The 21,443-nt window shown below is 43.8% G+C and overlaps 1 protein-coding gene across 1 annotated transcript; it reads right to left on the bottom strand.

The window, feature by feature from the left end:
• Positions 1-10,277: 10,277 nt before the first annotated feature.
• On the bottom strand, positions 10,278-11,277 carry LOC143963896 (olfactory receptor 2D2-like). Its single transcript, XM_077473634.1, has one exon. It carries the CDS (start codon positions 11,235-11,237, stop codon positions 10,293-10,295), a length of 945 nt encoding a protein of 314 aa, XP_077329760.1. The 5' UTR covers positions 11,238-11,277; the 3' UTR covers positions 10,278-10,292.
• Positions 11,278-21,443: the final 10,166 nt, after the last annotated feature.

Below are 21,443 nucleotides of genomic sequence, written 5' to 3'. Positions count from 1 at the left end.
GGCAGGTCAGGAAAGGGAGGTTACCTGCCCCGAAGCATCCCTCCCATGTTGAGGGCATGTGGCCTGGTATGGTTCAGAATGGGAGGTGCTTGCTCATCCCCTCCCTTATTGAGCTGCTGGGCTGCATGCTCGGGTAAGGGTATGTGCTTGTGCCTGTGCTTGTGAGGACTGACATGTTGAGACTTCAGCTTGAAGCAGCATCTTTTCTGGTTCTATCTGGTGCTACTGAAGTACCTCAATTTCCTTGTACCAAAGATCTTGATACAAACGTGCTTTTAAGCACAAAGGAATTGTTTTGTGCTGTGTGTGCATTTTAACGCTGGAAGTGCACAATTTGGCGCCGTGTGAATTTGAGTACAAAGCCCAAGGAAATTTCCATGACACCTCCTCCAATGGGGGTGATCTCTCCATAAGAGTAACATGCTACATTTTGGCAGAAATTCCCCAGGAACAGTGCCAGGGGCTTGGAGGTAGCCCCTTTTATGTTCGTTGACCTGTAAGTGACAGTAACCTGGCTAAAAGTGGTGGAGAAAGCCTCCTAGCTCTCAGGCCAACTTAAGGACACAGGAATCAGCAAAATATTGTAACATTTGACACCTGGCTGGCACAGCTGACAGAAGGAAATTAGCCCAGCCAGAGGAAACCAGGGCATAACACAGAAAACAAGTTGACCCCTTGTAGGCATCTACCTACACATACATTCACAAATGATCCCTTTATCAGGAGGTTGGACGTTTTGTGGAGTGCCTTTGGGCATTGTTGATGAGCCTAGGTTAGTGGCCTATGCTGACGATGTGTCTGTTTTCATCTCTGGGATGGAGGAGGCTGAGGAAGTGGTCTTGGTGATGAAACAGTATGCTGAGGCATCTGGTTCAGAAATCAATCAGGATAACAGTGAGAGTAATCTGATTAAAGCTTACCTAATCCTGTATTTCTGTATGTCAGCTTTGGCTGTGTTTTACCAGTATCACTCTATGCATGCATCAGTTGTTTCTTTCAACTGTTATGGGGAAACAGACTAGACCTCACTAAGACTCAAGAGTAACACCCGAACACCCGAAGATGCTCCATGGGAGGGGCAAAATGCATTTGGTGGGGTTATCAGTGATGTCACATCCTGAGCTTACACCGTGGTGGCACTTCTGGGTTCAGCGATTCTTAGCTTTCTTGCATACAGCTACAAAGTGAGTATTATTTTATATGTGTGTTTGAAAAATAATGTGGAGTTACACTAGGGAGGGCCTTCTCTGCTTTATCCTTTCTGCATGGTGAGAGATACTTTCCATGAAGATTAATATTGAACATAATATGCTGCATTTGGAGGAGAGGGGAGAGATGAAAAGGAGAGAGGATCTCAAAGTGAGACTACTGTACATATCTGCATAACCTGCAAACAAGCGCTCATGACCCTTAAAGCTATGGCATAGAGTCCACAAGTTCTGGTGACTGCGGGGCCAATTGAGGGGAGTTTGGTGCATGCAGTGAATTGGAGTGGTTTGCATAGGAGCACAGCCCTTTGAAGATTAAACAAGATTTTTATTTGAGCACCAGCACTTTATAACAAGACTATGCAAATAAGGACACTGGGCACATTCTCAGTATATGAGCTCTTTATTGTGATTATTCAAATGAAAATGTTATAGTGCATATGTGAAGTTAATTTATGCATACTTCACTCAAATTTGATATATAGGACAGGGCTACGAGTATTCATATACTTAGTAGTCAAGGTTGTAATACCTGTGTGGCAGGAGCTGTCCTTTGAACAGCATTTATTTATTTATTCACTTATTTTGTTATATCCTAGAGAGGATAGTTATTGATTAATTAATAAAATGGTACAACTCCTTCCAGACCTTTCCAGACACACCTTACAGCGATGCTGCAACCTGGTGACAGTCACTAAAGAGCTACAGAACCACAAAGTCTCCCACTGGGTCTCCACTGGGTTTCAAGATATGATATTCCGCAATACCAGCGCCACAAATTAGGATCAAACTCAGACAGCGGCCATAGAGGAACGAGAACACAGGCCCCACATAGTGTGAATACTGGTATGACAGATTTACTGTTAAAAACACCACAATGTACTCACATTATCCAGGACTATAAAAGGAATTCAAACAGCATGGTGCCTTGCCAACAGCCGGCATCAGCAGGTGTGATAGCGTCACATGTCCGTGGCCTTGTCCAACGCATTTCACGTCACAGTGCGTCCTTAGGGGAACAGAAGCATATTCACGCTATGTGCAGCCTATGTTCCTTTTGCTCTATGATGGCTGTCTGAGTTGGATCCAAAGTTGTGGCATTGGTATTGGGGCATATCATATGTTGAAACCCAGTGGACCATACTGATCCTATCTAGAGACACCGGGAAGAGTCCATTACTTCTCATGTGTGTTTAATCTCTGTAATTGAGGATTACAACCATCTGGTAAGAGGCTTGAATACGGTGAAGGGCATGTGTGTATGGTCAAATTTCTTAACAATGCACGTGGTTTGCCACCAGGTGGGTTAATCATCATCTTGTGGAGAATTAGACTTTAATTCCACTATATGCTTTCATTGCTATTGGGACATGACCCATTTCCATATTGAACTTTATGGACTATTCAATTCACTGTTTAATTGTATATTGATATATATATATTTTTTTGCATAGAAACCAGATTATATTGGGGGGCGTGGCTTGGCGCCGTTCCGGAATGGCCGCCTGATCACAGAGCTCCAGCAGCTAGAGACCGAGCCTGAAGCCTAGCCGAGGGATAACCAGCCGCCAACATGGGGAAGCAAAAGGGGAAGAACTCCCAATCACGCTCCCGCTCCCCGCGGGGACTCGGATCCGGCGCCGGGCGCAATATCCCAGACATGTTCCGAGCGCATTCACGCGAGGCCGAGGCTCCGTCTGCGGCCTACTCGGACGAACGTTCACCCAGCAGGAGCCCTTCAGGGAGGAGAAGCGCCCAGAGACCAGACAGCCCGCCCGCAGCTCGCACAATCACGATGGCGGACCTCAGGTCAGTGGCAAATGATATCAAGGAGTCCCTTACATCAGTGATTGCAGACCTGAGGAGGGACGTTCAGGCCATGCACATCCGCACGTCTGAGCTAGAGGAGGCCGCAAACCGCCATGACACTGCCATCCTCCACCTACAGCAGGCCTCACAGGTGCACAGCACACACATCCGAGAACTCCATAGACACATGGAGGACTTGGACAACCGCGGACGCCGCCATAACATCAGGGTGAGAGGCATACCTGAGACGATTGAACAACCGCATATCACTCAAGCCACCACCCATATCTTTAATGACCTTTTGGGGAGACCCCCTGAGACCCCGATTGACTTTGAAAGGCTGCATAGAGCCCTTAGGCCGAGGGGCAGAGACTCAGACCCCCCGAGGGATGTAATCTGCTGTATTGTTAACTTTAAGCTGAAGGAAGACATCCTGAAAAGGGCCAGAGACAGGCGCAACCTGACCTTTCAAGGCGCGGAAATTAAGCTCTTCCAAGACCTTTCCCCCATTACCTTACAGCACAGAAGAGACCTACGCCCTCTTCTGGAGACTCTACGCCGCAAGGAAATTCAATACCGCTGGCGTCACCCATTTTGTCTTTCTGCCACAGTAGCGGGTCGAACAGCACATCTCAGGGTCCCAGAAGATCTTAGAGACTTCTGCTCTACACTCCAAATACCCCTGATTGAATTGCCGGACTGGTATAGAGCGTTTCGCGCCCCGCGTATGCAGAGGTCTAATTCCATGGACATCGTCCCTGAAAGAGAGGATTTCCAAATTCGGAGACGGAGGTCTGCTTCACCACGTCCGCCACATCAGAGGGAACGAAGGGACAGACCTCATTTCAGCCCGACATCCTCCCCTGCACACAGGCGTGCAAGGCCAGATAGTTCCTGAACAACCTCACATCTCACGGGACCACCTGAACACTTGGCCAGGGGATTCCAATGGTTGATACTGCCACTTTTCACATTTGTTGTGACTTGCCACCCCCCGGGCTTTTACAATAGTGACACTTGATGAAACAATCCCCTGCTCTTTTACTCCTTGCCCCCACATCCCTTTCCAGACCCTCAACCCTGAACGGGCCATGCGGTCATCCACTACTTGCCATTTGCTCATACAGGACGCGCCTCAGAGTGCTGACCACCTTCGGTAAGGTATCACTTTCCAGTTTGTTTGGGACGGCGGGGTCTGCCGACTGATGCCCGGGCAACCCGTGACAATCTCTCTGCCTCGACTGCGAACGGGCTGGCAGACAACATCAGTTCCTATTAGAGGCTTTACTATCGTTCTGCTTAAAGGGCATACGGTTGACGCTCCAGGCAAAGCCGCCTCTGGAGACTAGAACTGTACATTGAGCCCTTTTTCTGATGGTCAACAGGCAGCTTATGGAACATTGGGTATTGTTTGTTTTTGTTAGTTTGGGGGGTTTACTGGAAAGTTTAAGTGTTCCTCACCCTTGTTGGACTTGACTCCCGCCTCTTCACTGTTAATGCTTGTGGGGTGGTGACGGAGGTGCGGAAACAAGTTCACCTTGATTTTTGGAGGGATAGGGTCTGGATCTTGGGGTCATGGCCTCTCATGTTTGTCTCATTGATATATTCCATCGGCTTGCAGTCGTACAGAGACGATAGGCCCCTGTGCGCATTGCATGGAACTTCAGTGTGGCAATGGCCCCTTCCCTGATATATCAGTACTCCGCTCTTCCACGGGGGTGTGGAGTACCTAAGTGTTGCCCACTCCCTCGATAACCTCAGGTCTCCTGTTGTCTTATGGCAGTCAGGAACGGAGGTACACATATTCATTTTTTTTTTTTTTTTTTGTACTTTTATTGTTTTCTGCTTCACCTGGATGCCTTGTTTCCCCCCTACCGTCCCTCTCCCATTTATTGTCCCCCCCACCTGTTTCTGGGCTCATGGATGATATGGGACTGGGCGGGGTAATGTTTTTTCTGTTTGTTTTTACACTTAGTTCCTCCAAATTCTTTGGTGCCTTTTAAGGGCAGCTAACTAGTTCTACTGTTCTGTTTAGTTGATGCAGTTTAGACTAATTTCACATGGTCTCATATAGCATATCACATGATGTACTACCAGAATGTTTAACGAACCTCTTCTTTTTTTTTGCACTCGCTTACCTCTTGCTTCCCCCCTACTACAGTAGATACTCAACTCTCGAAACTATGATAGTTTAAATGGTCTCGACACTGACTGGACGTTGTAAGAAATTATTTCGGACGACCTTCCACTCCTCCACAAAACGACAAAGAACTTCTTTTCGTTGACCTACACCGGATGCCAGGGTACTTTGGGTAAGGTAGCAGGTCTACATACCCCCGGTGGTGTATAGTGACCCCTTCCACCCCGATCTCCCCCTCCCTTCTCCCTGACCCGTCCTCCTGACACCTCTCTCCATCCCCACTCCCTTCCCTCTCTACCTATAGTCACCCTACCACATACCCCTTTCCATTGCCTCTCCGGCCTTCGCCGGTCCGCGACTCAATACAATACATACTCTTAGATTTCAGAAGTCTAGGCTTTGCATATAACAGAGGCCGGAGCGTAGGTTTTGTCACGCACACCTTATCTTAGCCGACCGACGCAAATATGCCTACCGATAACCCCCGCACCCACAATGTAACACTGAAGGTAGTGTCCCAGAATGTCAAGGGCCTAAATATCCCAGAAAAAAGGTCCCAAATATTGCACATGCTTTGGAAACTGAAAGCGGATGTGGCTTTTCTTCAAGAAACGCACTTCCACTCGAAAAAAATCCCTAAATTGTCCAACTACAGGTTCCCCACGGCCTTTCACGCCTCAAACCCGCTGGCCAAGACCAAGGGGGTGTCCATTCTTCTGTCTAGAAACCTTCACTGGCAGCTGGAGGATTCCCTGATAGACCCTGACGGCAGATACATCTTTCTTAAGGGCCTTCTCAACGGTTATAGGTGCACTTTAGTGAACATCTATTGCCCAAACACAGCCCAGGTTAGCTTCTTTCGCACAGTAACGGAACTTTTATTGGGTTTCCAAGCGGGTATCACCGTCTTGGGAGGGGATTTCAATGTTGCTCTCCAGCCTCTGTTAGACTCCTCAACCGGTACCTCATCACTACCGTATAGATCTCTGAGTAAGATTAAATCCCATCTGCAAGATCTCTGTCTCCACGACTCATGGCGCGTAGCACATCCAACCGAGAAGGATTTCACTTTCTTCTCGGCCCCACACGCTAAATACACACGTCTGGATTACCTTTTTCTCTCTCAAAAGGACCTACCACTGTTACAGTCAGCAACTATTGAACCCCTTATACACTCGGATCATAACCCAATTACGATTACCCTGACACTTCCACAGACGAAAACGACCACCAAAATATGGCGCCTGGACCCCACCCTGTTGTCCTCCGAGACGGACATCAACTACATTAAAACGAGCCTTACCAACTACTTTAGAGACAACGCTGACCCGGACCTATCCCCCTTTACGAAAGGGAGGCACAGAAATGTGTGATTAGAGGCGAGTTTATGACCCTCAAAGCCATTCGGAAACAAGCGCACACTGGGATGATTACTGACCTTATTAATAAAATTAAAAGACTTGAACGTACACACAAGCAATCGCAGGCGCAGGATACCTTACAGGCCCTCACGGAAACTAGACGACAACTCCTTGATCTACTCAATTGCAAAACTAGACGTAAATTTGTCCTGACACAGAAACTCTTTTACGAACAGGGCAACAAAAGCGGGAGACTATTGGCCAGGGCCATACACTCAAAAAAAGCCAATAATACAATTCACACCATAAAGGATCATGCGGGCGTCTCTTACACGTCGTCTGTAGACATAGCGGCCCAATTTGAACAATACTATAGAAAGCTTTACCACATCTCGGGGCAACAAGCGACCCTACCGGGTAATAAAGATAGAGAAGCCTTAATTATGAAGTTTTTACGAGAATTTGGACCTGCCCCTATTTCGGACGAAATGGCCAGTGACCTTAACAGATCTATTACTGAGGAGGAATTGAAAGGGGCAATCAAACAACTGAAACCAGGCAAAAGTCCTGGCCCGGATGGTTTGTCAGCCCCGTATTATAGAACTTTCCCTGACTTACTCAATGCCCCGCTTCTGGCAGCCCTCAACTCCCTATCCACCTCTCCTTCCCCACCCACTGACACGCTTGCAGCACACATAACGGTCATACACAAGGAGGGCAAAGATGCCACCTCGGTCTCAAATTACAGGCCAATTTCGTTGCTAAATGTGGACCTGAAGCTCTTTTCGAAAATCCTTGCCAATCGTCTCCTCCCCCTTCTACCCTCATGGATTAACAAAGACCAGGTGGGATTTGTCCCTGGTCGTGAAGCCAGGGACAATACCATCAAGGCGATTAATATTCACCACTATCTCTCCTCTAGCAAGACGAAAGGCTTTTTTCTTTCCCTGGACGCGGAGAAGGCGTTTGACAGGCTGGCCTGGGACTACCTGGCTATGACCTTACGACACCTGGGTATTCCCTCCCACATGCTGAACTACATCTTATCTTTATACTCGTCTCCAACGGCGAGAATTAGAGTCAATGGTCACCTGTCAGGCGCCTTCCCCGTCCGCAATGGAACGAGACAGGGATGCCCCCTTTCCCCCATACTGTTCATCCTCACGCTTGAGCCCCTTCTAAATAGCATAAGGGCGAACGACAACATCAAGGGGATACCCATTGCTGATCACTCATACAAGTTGGCGGCTTTTGCGGACGATATCTTGCTGTTCCTCAGAGACCCCCTAACCTCCATCCCCAACTTACTAAAAGAATTCGACCTGTTCCAGCGTATTTCCAACTTAAAAATTAATTTCTCTAAATCCCATGCCCTCAATATATCCCTCCCGCAAGACATAGTCACCCAATGCCAGAATAACTTCCCATTCATATGGAAACATGATTCCATTCGATATCTAGGGATTCAACTTCCCTCACACCTGTCAGACCTTTATGCGAAGAACTTTGGCCCACTTATTCAAGCTATTGCTTCAGATCTACGCAGCTGGGACAAATCACATTTTTCATGGTTTGGCCGTGCTGCGATATTGAAAATGAATGTCCTTCCTCGAGTTCTATACTTATTCCAAACAATACCTATCAAACTTCCTCGTTCCTTTTTCCAAGTCATGAGAAGGCTGACCCAACACTTTCTATGGCACCACAAACGCCCCAGAATTAGCTATTCTCAACTTACCAAACCAAAACAAAAGGGGGGCATCGGTCTACCTGACCTTCTACTATATGCAAGAGCCACCCATTTATGTAGAATTGTTGATTGGGCGGTCCACTACGATACCAAAGACTGGGTGAAGCTAGAAGACTCCCTGACGGAGCTCCAAATTGCAAGTACCCCTTGGTTGCCCCCACACGGCATCCCTAAGACACTAAAAGATCACCCTCTCATAAGTGCAACGTTATCCAGTTTCAGAGAAGCAGTCAAAGGGGGCAGGATCTCCTCGAACCCGGGTCCTCTCACCCCGGTTAGGCTCAATCCGGACTTCCAACCGGGAATGTCCACCCACTTTCTCAGTAACAGCTGGCCATATCCAGACGTACAGGCCCCCCAATTTTTCCAAAGGGGCAAACTATTAGAACGCGAGGCAATTCCCAAGACTCCTGAAGCAGACCCTCTCCCCTATTGGGTCTACTTCCAAATCCGTCATTTCCTTCTAAAGACAAACTTAAACAACGTTCTGGGACGCTCACTTACCCCATTTGAGAGTCTCTGCTCCCAATCCGCACCACAACAGCATGTCATCTCAATCACATACTCACTCCTCTTTTCCCCGATCTCGCCGAAAGAGGGGACCGCTTGCAGGGCATGGGAGAGAGACTTGCAGATGGAATTGACAGAGGATCAGTGGGAGAGGATTTTCCTAATCGCCCACAAAGCATCACTTAATGTCACAACGCAGGAAAACAATTATAAGACAATCTCTAGGTGGTACAGGACACCAGCTTTGATAAACAAATATAACAAAGAGCTCACAGACAGGTGCTGGAGATGCAACATTGAGAGAGGCACATTCCTTCATGTCTGGTGGTCATGCCCCAAACTACAGGCCTTTTGGATGCTAGTTCACACCACCATATCCCAAATTACGAACGCCCAGCTAGACTACTCGCCTGAGAGATTTCTTCTCCACCATTCTGATATACCCGCTCAAGTGTACAAGAAATCTCTGTCTATGCACCTGCTTAACGCAGCCAAATTATGCGTACCAGCTCACTGGGGTTCCCCAGATACCCCTTCTGTCTCAGAATGGTTTAAACGCATCGAGAAGATGGCAGAAATGGAAGAGCTAATCCATATTGCGAAAGACACACCACATAAGTTCGCTAGAACTTGGGGACAATGGAGAGATTTCATAAACTCAGAGAGATACCAAACACATTAACGGACAGTTTCTGATGACCCTGACGCTATTAATAGGTAATCACATGGACATTACCCCTCCTCTTCCTAGACTAGGAAGGTTTGGGATCTACTAGATCCCTTTCACGGCGCAAACAATACAGAGACCCAGATAAACTGGGCCCACACATCGCGGGCGGCGGAAGCCGGAGAGGCAATCATATTCCCTACACCCTTCCCCCCTCCTTTACCCCTTTGTTTCTTTACCCCCCCCCTCCCCTCTTCTACCTGTGTAGATAACCCTTCATACGTACTCAACTACTCATTTTTCACTACCAATAGACTACATTCATTTGGACGGTCTACCAATTTGCCCACAAATGACTACGTGTGAGATAACCGACTTGCCCGGGTACAGAACCCTACTTTATTTCTTAGACTAAACAAACGTTCCCTTACTTAGACCGTTCCAATGCGACCTGTTAAACGCATTACGACAGCTGTTTGGAAGGAATGGCAAGAGATGTTTATTACATGATAGCGGGAGGTTTAACCTTCCCAGGTTGTGAGTAGGTTCTGCATCGGAATTTCAGCATGGAAATATGTTATACTCAGACGCAGATTAATTGTACTATGTTCTAATATGTACTACGTGTTGGACTGTACTGATTTTGCACGCACGTTACGTGCCCTGTTATTGTAACCATTTTCTTTTCCTAATAAAAATTTTGAATGGAAAAAAAAAAAAAAGAAACCAGATTATTTATGTATATATATGTTTTCACATCACTTTTGGTATCCGGTTGCTATATAGGTGCAGCTCTTTGATAACTCATTACACTTCGGCAGAGAAACACACCTTTGTTTAAAATTCTTTATTTCCTAACAAAATTCCTAAAATCAGCTATGGTTTTTTGCAGAGCTGTCTTGATCTCACGGTTTCTTAAGCTGTAAATGATTGGATTTGTCAGTGGAGACACCATGACATACAACAAAGATCTATACTTATTCATGTAGCTTGAGCTTTCATCTGATGGTGTCATGTAGACAATGATCAATGCCCCATAGAAAGCCCCAACCAAGGTTACATGGGAACTACAAGTGGAAAAGGCTTTTCTACGGCCATGTGCAGATGATATCTTTAAAATAGCGACAATGATGCAGATGTATGTAATTATAATAAAAGCAAATGGTAAACATATGGTGATGATTGAAATAATCAAATCTTGTAGCTTCAAAGCAGAAGTATCCGAGGTGGACAATTCAACCACTGGAAAAAAATCACAGAAAAAGTGGTCTATATAATTCAGTCCACAGTAATCAAACCTGTATATGATAATCAATTCACTTGATACTAAAATGATAACACAGAAACACAACCCAATGATCACCTGGAGGCAAACATGAGAATTGATAAGTGAGGGATATCGTAATGGATTGCAGATAGCCAAATACCGATCGTAGGACATGATGGCGATCAGAAAACATTGCAAGTAGCTACATATACAAAAAAAATAAAGCTGAGTAATGCAAATATTCAGTGATAAGCTTCCTTCATCTTTGAGGATGATATCAAGTGCCGTGGGCACCACACTGGTGGTCATTAGGACATCAGATGTAGCCAAGTACTTGAGAAAGAAGTACATTGGAAATTTAAGCTGATCAACAGTTGTCACTAAAAAGATTATTAAAATATTTCCACTTAGGATCATCATGTATGTTAGAAGGAACACAATAAACAGCAGAATCCTGAATTTATAAAGACCTTGAAATCCAAGTAGTTTTATTTGTGTGACCTGAGTCTGGTTGAGGTCACACATTCTTTAGTTGGAAAAATATTGGAAGACACCAATGATCTTTTTTCCTAAAAAATAAAATATGATTACGCATGATGATAGAACATACAGTTTTAACTAAAATTAAAATGAAAACAAGTTTTTTTTTTCACAAATGCACTAATTAATTTCTGTGCCGACACCAGAAATGTTGTTCTTTCTGTGTTTTGAAGGTCTTGTTTGCTAGTCAAGTTCTAGAAAAAAACATGTAAAAAGAAGAAGAAGAGTAGGAAAAAGACTTTTATGCCGCGTACACACGATTGGACTTTTCGAGGGACTAGGTCTGATGGACTTTCGGCGGAGTTCTGACGGACTTTCCGAATGAACAGACTTGGCCACACACAATCACACCAAAGTCCGACGGATTCGAACGTGATGACGTATGACGGGACTAGAATAAGGAAGTTCATAGCCAGTAGCCAATAGCTGACCTTGCGTCGGTTTTTGTCCGTCGGACTAGCATACACACGAGCGGATTTCTCGGTAGGAACTGGGTCCGGCGGAGTTCCAGCAGAAAAATTTGAAACATGTTCCATTTCTAAAGTCTGTTGGATTTTTGCAAATCAAAAGTCTGCTGCAGCCCACACAGGATCGAATGGTCCGCCGGAATCGTTCCGTCGGACCTTTGATGTCGAAAAGTACGGTCGTGTGTACGCGGCATAAGCGGTTGATTTAGTTAATAAAACCAGAATCTGGTGCAGCTGTGCACGGTAGCCAATCAGCTTTTTACTTCAGCTTGTTCAGTTAAGCGTTGACAAAAAAAAAAACTGGAAGCTAATTGGTTTCTATGCAGAGCTGCACCAGATATTGCACACTCCAGCCTTAGTAAACCAGCCCCTTAATGTAATGATTGGTCCCAAAATATTGATATTCTTGGATGTGTATGGAGGAGCGTACAAACGTTCATTTCACTTGAAGGACTTTTTGAAAGATTTAATGGGCAAGAGACTTTTCAGGAGGAAAAAGTCTCCCTCCTCTTCAGGGCTTGAGCAGTCAATTATAATAAAATCCCAAAAGAATGCACTAAGGGGCCTGTGTTTAAGCCTGGTAAAGATTAATGTTTCTTGATGGCAGTAAAGGTAGCCATCAAAATATGGATACTGATATGGAGTGATAAAAAAGACTTGTGCTTAATAACTTAAAGTGGTTGTAAACCCTTACATATACCCAGTAAACTGACTGGCCTCATTTGATACACAGAGATGAAACTAATTCTGCTACATAAGTCATACCTACAGTGCCTTGCAAAAGTATTCACCCCCTTGGTATTTTTCGTGTTTTGTTGCTTCACAACCTGGAATTAACATGGATTGTTTGAGGATTTGCATCATTTAATTTACAGAACATGCCCACAACTGAAGATGTTTTTTTTTTTTATTATTATTGTGAAGCAGACAACAAATTGGACAAAATAACAGAAAAAGTCAATGTGCATAGCTATTCACCCCCCTAAAGTCAATACCTTGTAGAGTCACCTTTTGCGGCTATCACAGCTCCAAGTCACTTTGGATAAGTCTCTATGAACTTGTCACATCTTACCACTGGGATTTTTGCCCATTCCTCCTTGCAAAACTGCTGCAGCTCCTTCAAGTTGGATGGTTTGCTCTTGCGAACAGCAATATTTAAGTCTGACCACAGATTTTCTATTGGATTGAGGTCTGGGCTTTGACTAGGCCATTCCAACACATTTACATGTTTAAACCACTCAAGTGTTGCAGTGTGTGAGGGTTATTGGGGCCATTGTCCTGCTGGAAGGTGAACCTCGATCCTAGCCTCAAACCACACACAGAGTGGTACAGATTTTGCTCAAGAATATCCCTGTATTTAGCACCATCAATCTTTTCCTCAACCTTGACCAGTTTCCCAGTCCTGACTGCTGAAAAACATCCCCATGGCATGATGCTGCCGCCACCATGTTTCACTGTGGAGATGGTGTTCTTTGGGTGATGTGATGTGTTGGGTTTGCGCCAGACATAGCATCTTCTTTTATGGCCAAAAAGTTCAATTTTGGTCTCATCAGACCAGAGCACCTTCCTCCATACATTTTGGGAGTCTCCCACATGCCTTTTCGCAAACTCAAAACGTGCCATTTTGTTTTTTGCTCAAAGTTATGGCTTTTTTCTGGTCACTCTGCCATGAAGCCCAACTCTATGGAGCGTACAGCTTATTGTCGTCCTATGTACAGATACTCCAGTCTCTGCTGTGGAACTCTGCAGCTCCTCCAGGGTTACCTTAGGTCTCTGTGCTGCCTCTCTGATTAATGCTCTCCTTGCCCGGTTCCGTGAGTTTTGGTTTGTGTCTGTCTCTTGGCAGGTTTGCTGTTGTGCCATGTTCTTTCCAATTGGTTATGATAGATTTGATGGTGATCCTAGGGATCATTAAAGATTTGGATTTTTTTATAACCTAACCCTGACTTGTACTTCTCAACAACATTGTCCCTTAGTTGTTTGGAGAGTTTCTTGGTCTTCATGGCAGTGTTTAGTTAGTGGTGCCTCTTGCTTAGGTGTTGCAGCCTCTGAGGTCTTTCAAAAAGGTGTGTATATGTAATGACAGATCATTGACACTTAGATTGCACACAGATGGACATCATTTCACTAATTATGTGACTTCTGAAGGTAATTGGTTGCACCAGAGTTTTTATGGGCTTTGTAACAAAGGGGGTGAATACATATGCACATGTCAATTATCAGTTTTGTATTTCTGAAAAATAGTTTTATGTATATATTTTTCTAATTTTACTTCACCAACTTAGACTATTGTGTTCTGATCCATCACATATAATTCAGATAAAAAAAAAAAAAAAACATTGAACTAAAGGCTGTAATGTAACACAATAGGTAAACAGCCAAGGGGGGAGTGAATATTTTTGCAAGGCACTGTATTTATCTGTATTTATCTGCAGGTTTGTCTTCTCTATCCATTCAAAGTCCAGAATTTATAAAGCTTGTCTGAGCCAACAGAAAGCAGGGGGAGGTAAGCAGGACTCACACATTGTAGAGCTCAATGAGGAGAGCTCTGAGAGCTGATTGAACACACAGCACACAGGAATAGAGCTGGGACTGTTAGTCAGCTGGAGATCCCTCTCCTGTCACCATTTTTCTATTGGTGTCAGGAAACTTGTCAGAAGTGATTCATGCTGATAGCAGAGGAATGAAGCAGCAGATAGAAATGACTCTTAGTGCTCTTAATTGAGACAAGTACACACTATAGAGGGATATGCTTTGTTCAGATTTTAAGTCTGATGTTTACAACCACTTTAAAGAACTGCAAGAACCTAAATTGGAATCTGCAATCAGATGGAATAATCGTGGAGGATATTACTGTCTCAATGTAGGTCACTCTTGATGCTGGTGTGGCTATTCCAGGGACCCTTTCATTTACAGCGACTTGGTACTTGTGCAAATTAGGAAAATTAGAACAAAAGTCTCCCCAGGAGTATGTGCTACAGCAGATGTGCACAGAAAATATTCCACCCCAACAAGGGAGATTTATCATTTAAATATGAACATTTGCAGAGTAGGTTGCAATGAAAATTATGTTTATCAATTGACAATTTCAAAAAGATTGTGTGTAAAGTTTACTGTTTATAACAACTATTTTGCTTGTGTGTAAAGTTTACTGTTTATAACAAATATTTTGCTTGTGTGTAAAGTTTACTGTTTGTAACAAATATTTTGTGGTTTTAAGTTCCTCACTTTCTATGGAGTTGTGCAAATGATGTCTGGTGAAAAAATACATCACAAACACAAGCCCATGAATACATTTTAGATGATAACAATTTCAGTTTGGATAGTAGATTGTAAAACATAGTTGAGATGTACTATAACTGAACAGTAACAAATGTGAGACTAGCTATGGCAGAGTAGAAAAATCAAAGCATGACTGTTTTTTATGGAAGTAAACTGGATTACCAGCTCAAACTCAGGCACATATAAAGAAATCACTGACTTTAAGCAACTGGGAGAGAAAATTCCAGCACTGCTAAGCAAAAGTGCTTATTACTGAACTGATAATATCCCCCCTGCCCATGCTCCCCTCCATGACTTTTCAATCAAGGTCAATAATACAACCATGAATCCCTCCCCTCACTCCAGGGTACTAGGTGTAATCCTAGAGCATGACTCGTCCTTTCAGCCCCAAATCCTATCGTTGTCAAATGCTTGTAGACTTTACCTCCGTAACATCTCTAAATTCCCCCCCTTTTTGACAAATTAAACCACCAAGCAACTAATTCACTCCCTTGTTATCTCTCGCCTCGACTATTGCAACTCCCTTCTCATTAGCCTACCGCTTCGTAGGCAATCCCCTCTTCAGTCTATCATGAATGCTGCTGTCAGACTCATCTACCTTACTAACAGTCACCCCTCTACAATCTACATATACACTGGTGTACGATTGCCAGAACATTAAACCCAAAATACTAACAACAACATACAAAGCGATTCACAATGCTGCCCTGAGCTACATCACCAATGTTGTCTCCAAATATCACCAAAACCATCCTCTCCGCTCCTCTCAGGACCTCCTGCTCTCAAGCTCCCTTGTCTCCTCCTCCCAAGCTCATCTCCAGGACTTCTCCAGAGCCTCTCCCAACCTCTGAAACACGCTACCTCAATCTGTCTGGTTATCTCCTACTCTGGCTGCCTCTAGGCTATCCCTGACAACTTATCTCTTCAGGGAAGCCTATCCCTCCTCCAACTTATCTTCTACCACTTCCATCAGCTCATTTCCCACAGTTACAACCTTCTGTACCACTTGTCCCACCCTATTAGATTGTAAGCGTTTATGAGTAGAGCCCTCTTATCCCTCTATTTTATTGTATTGTAACTGTACTGTCCCCCTTTTATATTGTAAAGCACTGCGTAACCTGTTGGCGTTATATAATAATAATAATAATTACTTATCTGTCAATAAACATAAAAGTATGCTTACCAGGTAACTTGGTCTAAGAAAAAGACCACAGAGGAGGAAAATAAACACTTTAAAATTAATAAATCCAAAGGTTAAAACAAAATTATATTGCTTAAAGTAAAATAAACAATAAAACATCATTGTAATAAAAATGTTTAAAAAAATCTTCAATTTAATATTTTCTAAGTCACTGACCAAGACTGTACAACATACAGTATACAAATCAGTTTTGACTTGCATACTTATTAATAATGGTTCCTTTAATTGTACACGGCTATCCTATCAATCATACATGTTCTGGTCTAGGGCAGCAATGTTCACTCAGTGGGCTGTATCCATGGAAGAACAATGTTGTCACTAATAATTGCTGCCTCTTGCTTTGAATTTTACAGATTGCCTCTTCTTCTCCTTATCTACTTTATACAGGGAGAAGGTGAGCCATAGATTACAGAAAATAGCATTAAAGGCCAATATCATCATTTTGAGATTTCAATTCAATACAAAGAAAGTTACAAAGACACTAAGGCTAGCCATACAAAGTATGTATTTATGGAATGTATTTGACCTTTTTTTAGTATGAAAAATTCTATGTATTAGGAAAAACGTAAATAAAGTCAAATAAAGAAAAAAAAGGATAGCCATACACGGTTGCCAATAACAGATCTCCATCCACACAAACAAGGCACCCACCATTGTCAAAATATCCCGATCATTGGCTGAAGTTGATGGTGATCCAAAAATGTCATGAAATAAAATAATCAACTTCTGTTGAGCAGGGAAGCCAACACACTGATAGAATTCTGGATGATCTCTGAAGTACCAGACAAATTCCGATCAGTGTAAGGCCAGTCTTAAGCTTGCTACACATTATACAATTTTCTTGTACACTTTTCCTTTACATTTACCAAAACCATAAAATATGAGGTCCAACCTAAACACTTTCAAGTTGTATGCTATCAGGCAGGCCCTTAGTTGTAGGTACATTTTAATTAAAATAAACAAGAAAATTGTATAATCTGTTGCCAGCTTTAGTTTTTAGCAATCACATGTACTTTCAAAAAATGTTCTTAGTCTAAGAAAAAGCTAACTAAAGCAGCCACCATATCTAAGGGCTGCAACATTACATTCTTGGGTGTAGTTATTTCTTACCTTCTAGTAATGTTTTAGGTCACACATGAAGTTCTCTTAAATGTACAATTAACATTTCAGAAAACAATAACAATTTTATAAGTGCAACTCATTATTAAACGGTACATTTCTTAAAATAACAAATAACTAGAAATGTAAAATATCTCTGTAGCATGACCTTTGCTATAGTAATTTTTTTTCTTGAATTCAATGAGGAAATGATGAATATATCTGGATTTAGTATCACCAAGAAATACCTGTGTTTGGACAGTATCATTTGATCTCAGTAGTTCTCTTACAGGTGTACAGGTGTGTTTTTTCTCAGAATTAGCCGGTTTTTCTGTTTTTCTCTGCAAGTTCTGATAATTGGCAGCTTTTGAGCAGACTTTATAATGTTCATGATGGATGGGAGAATACCTGGGGAATACATTCATTGTATGTCAACCCCCTGAGCACACCAACTTCGCACCTGAGTTTTATAAAGTGGCTAATTAGTATCATGGAACTGTGTAAGCACTGAGTGGCTCATTACTCATTTCTACAGTATATAATTAATGATTCAAGATGAGATTCAGTTTCGGTTCTAAAATAGGTTTGAGGCGAGCCCAACCCTTCCATGGCTGACTAATTTGGTATTTTGTCGCCAGAGCAGTTATCTAATCATAATCTGGTCTTTGAACTTAGATCAGTTTGCTTAGCCCTTGTACTCGGAGATTCCGACGGAATGTGTCCGATCGGACCGTTTTGTCGGATATTCCGACTGTTTGTGGTCTCCATCGGAGTATCCGACGGACCAAGTTTTCCAACTTGTTTGTAAAATTTTCCGACAAAATGGACATACTCCGATCATGTGTAGAGAATTCCGATCGGACAAAGTGCCACGCATGCTCAGATCAAATTCCTACATCAAAGCTATTGGCTACTAGCCTGAACATAGTCCCGTCGTAACAAAATAACGTCATCACGTTCTGAACGATCGGATTTTCCGACAACTTCGTCCGACCGTGTGTATACAACAGTTTTGGGCAAAATCCAACGGATTTGGTTGTCGGAATGTCCGACCGTGTGTACAAGGGCTTAGAGCTGTGGTACCCAGCCTACAGCCTGAGGGCCACATGAAGCTCTTTTGTATATGATATGCGGCCTTCAGACTTCAGCAGTCTTTATTGGGAACATTGATTTGGTAATAGAGTTGATCTCTACTAGCAACATAACATTTTCCCAGTTTTGTATTGTCGTTTGCAGCACATTCCCAGCCACAAATGTAGCAATTCCACATTCTCTGACCCTTATTTCCTTTATTAGGTTTTGGTTTGCAGTGATCACAAGCATTATGTATATATTACATATATTGAACATTGTGCGCAGCCATTTGGTGATGTCATGGGCCACATTTGAGGCCCTCTTTAGCTCATAAGTTGACAACCTCTGGCTTAGAAGGTCCAATAATGTGGTCTTAGTTATGTACCAGTCCTCTGAGGGGGGGGTTCCAGAGCAGCCATTTGTCAGTGTGTGTTGGAATAGTTTTGAGTGAGCTAATAGTTTGATAGTCTGTGTGTAGAGAGAGTTTGTTGCTGCTATACTGTGCAGTGCTCTGCTACATTGTGCTATATTTCTGTGGCGGGGGGTCAGGCATTGTTTGCCCATTGCACCCCGCCCCCTCTCCCTCTTCATCTTGCTGTGCTGGCATGACGTCGGAAGCTTCATCGTCCTGAAACTCAAGGCTCCCTTACACTCTGGTCGGCATGTTAGTCTAGGATTTCTTCGTCACTCCAGTCACCATTTCTTCCTTAATACAGGTATCCGGCAAACCCATACCATTCCTCTTTTTGGACTTCATTTCCAATCCCCTCCCCCTCCCGCTCTCACTGGTGGTCACTTGCTTTTTTCAACCTCTTCCACTTTACCCTACAATTTTTCAGCCCCCTGGCTGTCAATCTTATCCATGTCCACAGCATGGTTCTCTTCACTCACTCCCTCACGCTCTCCCTGTCCTTGTGGTTCACCCTTGGTTTATTTTTTAATTTCATTGCATGCTTAGGTCGCCTTGTGGTTCCATGCCTGCTTGGGTCGATGCCCATTGGTGCGCCCTGAACGAGATGCCTACCGCGGCTCCCGTTTGGGAGTATTCCTTGGATGGTCACGATGCCCAGCACTACACCACCATCATATTAATTGTAGTGAGTTAACAAGTTCTTTGGTTTGGGGATCTCAACCCGACCATTGTTCATGTTTACACATATTATACTTTTTAAACCAATATATTTACCCATAGATACATCTTGTGCTCGCTCCTGACGAGTGGCCCGCTAGCCACGAAACACGTAGAGCTGCCATACATCATATAATCATCAATATTACCCAACCATCAAGTCTACTTTTAATACCCATTCTCAGGATCAATGAAGTCATGGGCTTTGCAGGCATTATTATGTATTACGGTTTTATTCCATTGTTGGTTTTGGTGAACTCTGGAAGGTCATTGTTTGCTATACCTTGTGACATTGCTTTTATGACTTTATGCATTGTATTACTATTATATTATTGTTACATATGTTTACTTGTCATGTTTGGCTGAATTATATGGCAACCAATAATAAATCCAAGTATGTTCACCATTTTACTCTTTTGCAAACCATGTGCCTCATATAAAGTCCCACCTCCCTGCTCTCTCCCCTCTTGATCATGACAGGGATGGAAATGTATGACCTTACCAGGCCATAATTTCACTTAAAGTCCCAAGGGATGGAACAATTGGCCTTACCGGGCCATGTGTTCACTTAAAGTCCCTAAATCTAATACTAATTTTTTATGTGGAATAAAGTATGTTGGCCTGCATATTCTTGGGTACCTTTAATTTTTTTGTTTTATTCAGGCTTTTATTTCTCACATGTAGACTTGAGATGACTCTGTCAGAGCCACCCTTTCTTTGCAGAAGTGTGTCTGTGTGTGAATAAAAGTCTCCAGGCACTGTTTGCCCCGCAAGAGGATGGAGAGTGTATCGGCTCTGCCACCTGTCCTACTCCTATCATCCGTGTCTGCCCATACTAGTCCAGTCCCCGTTGTGCAATTTCTTATCACCTCCATCCACCCCTTGCGTGCAACCCCCAGCATGCAATCACCTATGAAAAGGGTTGTGTTTGGATGTGTGCAGGAGCATTGAAACAGAGAAAACAGCTCTAAATTTTAACTGCTTAATGCCACTGACCAAGCCTCAAGAAGAATAGTTTGGGCCATGGGGCCATAATTGGTGAGAGAGCAAGCATTCTGAACACCTACTTCCTACACTTCCCCCCATCACCTTATCGGTCTCCCTTCTTTTTCCCCCTCCCTTCTCTCTTCCCCTCTCACAACACCATCCCCTCCTTCTCTTGCCCCATTTCTCCCTCCACTCCCTTCTCCCCCCTGTTCTCTGCACATCCCCTTCCCTCTACCTCCTCTCTCTTCCCCTCATTCTCTCTGTTTCTCCTCTCGACTCTTTCCACATTCTCTCTCTTGCTTTTTCTTCCCTTATCTTTCTCTCCCTACTTCTCACTTTTCCAGCTTCTCCATCTCTCTCCTTCTTTGTCTATCCCTCTTTTTATCTCTCTCTCTATCCCCCCAACCCCTGTTCTCTCTCCTCCAGCCCTTCTCTCTCCCTCCTTCTCTCCCTCTATCTCTCCCTTTCTATTTATATCTCTCTATCTCTACCTATTTCTTTCTCTCTCTCCCTATCTCTCTATATCTCTCTCCATCCCCCTTATTCACCCCCTTTCCCCCTCTCCCACACCCTCTCACCTTCCTGACCAGCCACCGCAGTTGTGCTACGGCAGGTTGGCTCCCTCTGGGGGAAACGATAGTTCGCCTTTATGTCAGTTACATCGGTTCGCCTTTTGACCATTAGGTGACATTGAAGCCAATGCGCGTGCCCGGCAGTCACAATGACCGACAGGCACCCGCGATTGCTCCACACAGAGACAGAATGGGGATCTGTCAATGTAAACAGACAGATCTCCATGCTGTCTGGGGTGAGGAGAGCGATCTGTTGTTCATAGTAAGTATGAAGAACAATCACTCTCCTCACCCAATCAGTCCCCTCCCCCCACAGTTGGAATCACTCCCTAGGGAACACAGTTAATCCCTTGATCGCCCCCTAGTGTTAACCCCTTCCCT

Source organism: Lithobates pipiens, unplaced genomic scaffold (genome assembly GCF_037356315.1).
Source record: "Lithobates pipiens isolate NorthernLeopardFrog02 unplaced genomic scaffold, aLitPip1_a1.2 Scaffold_8, whole genome shotgun sequence".
Taxonomy (NCBI): domain Eukaryota; kingdom Metazoa; phylum Chordata; class Amphibia; order Anura; family Ranidae; genus Lithobates; species Lithobates pipiens.
The sequence above is the reverse complement of the archived record's forward strand: the minus strand, read 5'-3'. Positions and strand labels throughout refer to the sequence as shown.

Excerpts from the sequence above, each read along its gene's own strand:
- LOC143963896 (XM_077473634.1), bottom strand. The coding sequence starts at position 11,237 with ATGTGTGACCTCAACCAGACTCAGGTCACACAAATAAAACTACTTGGA.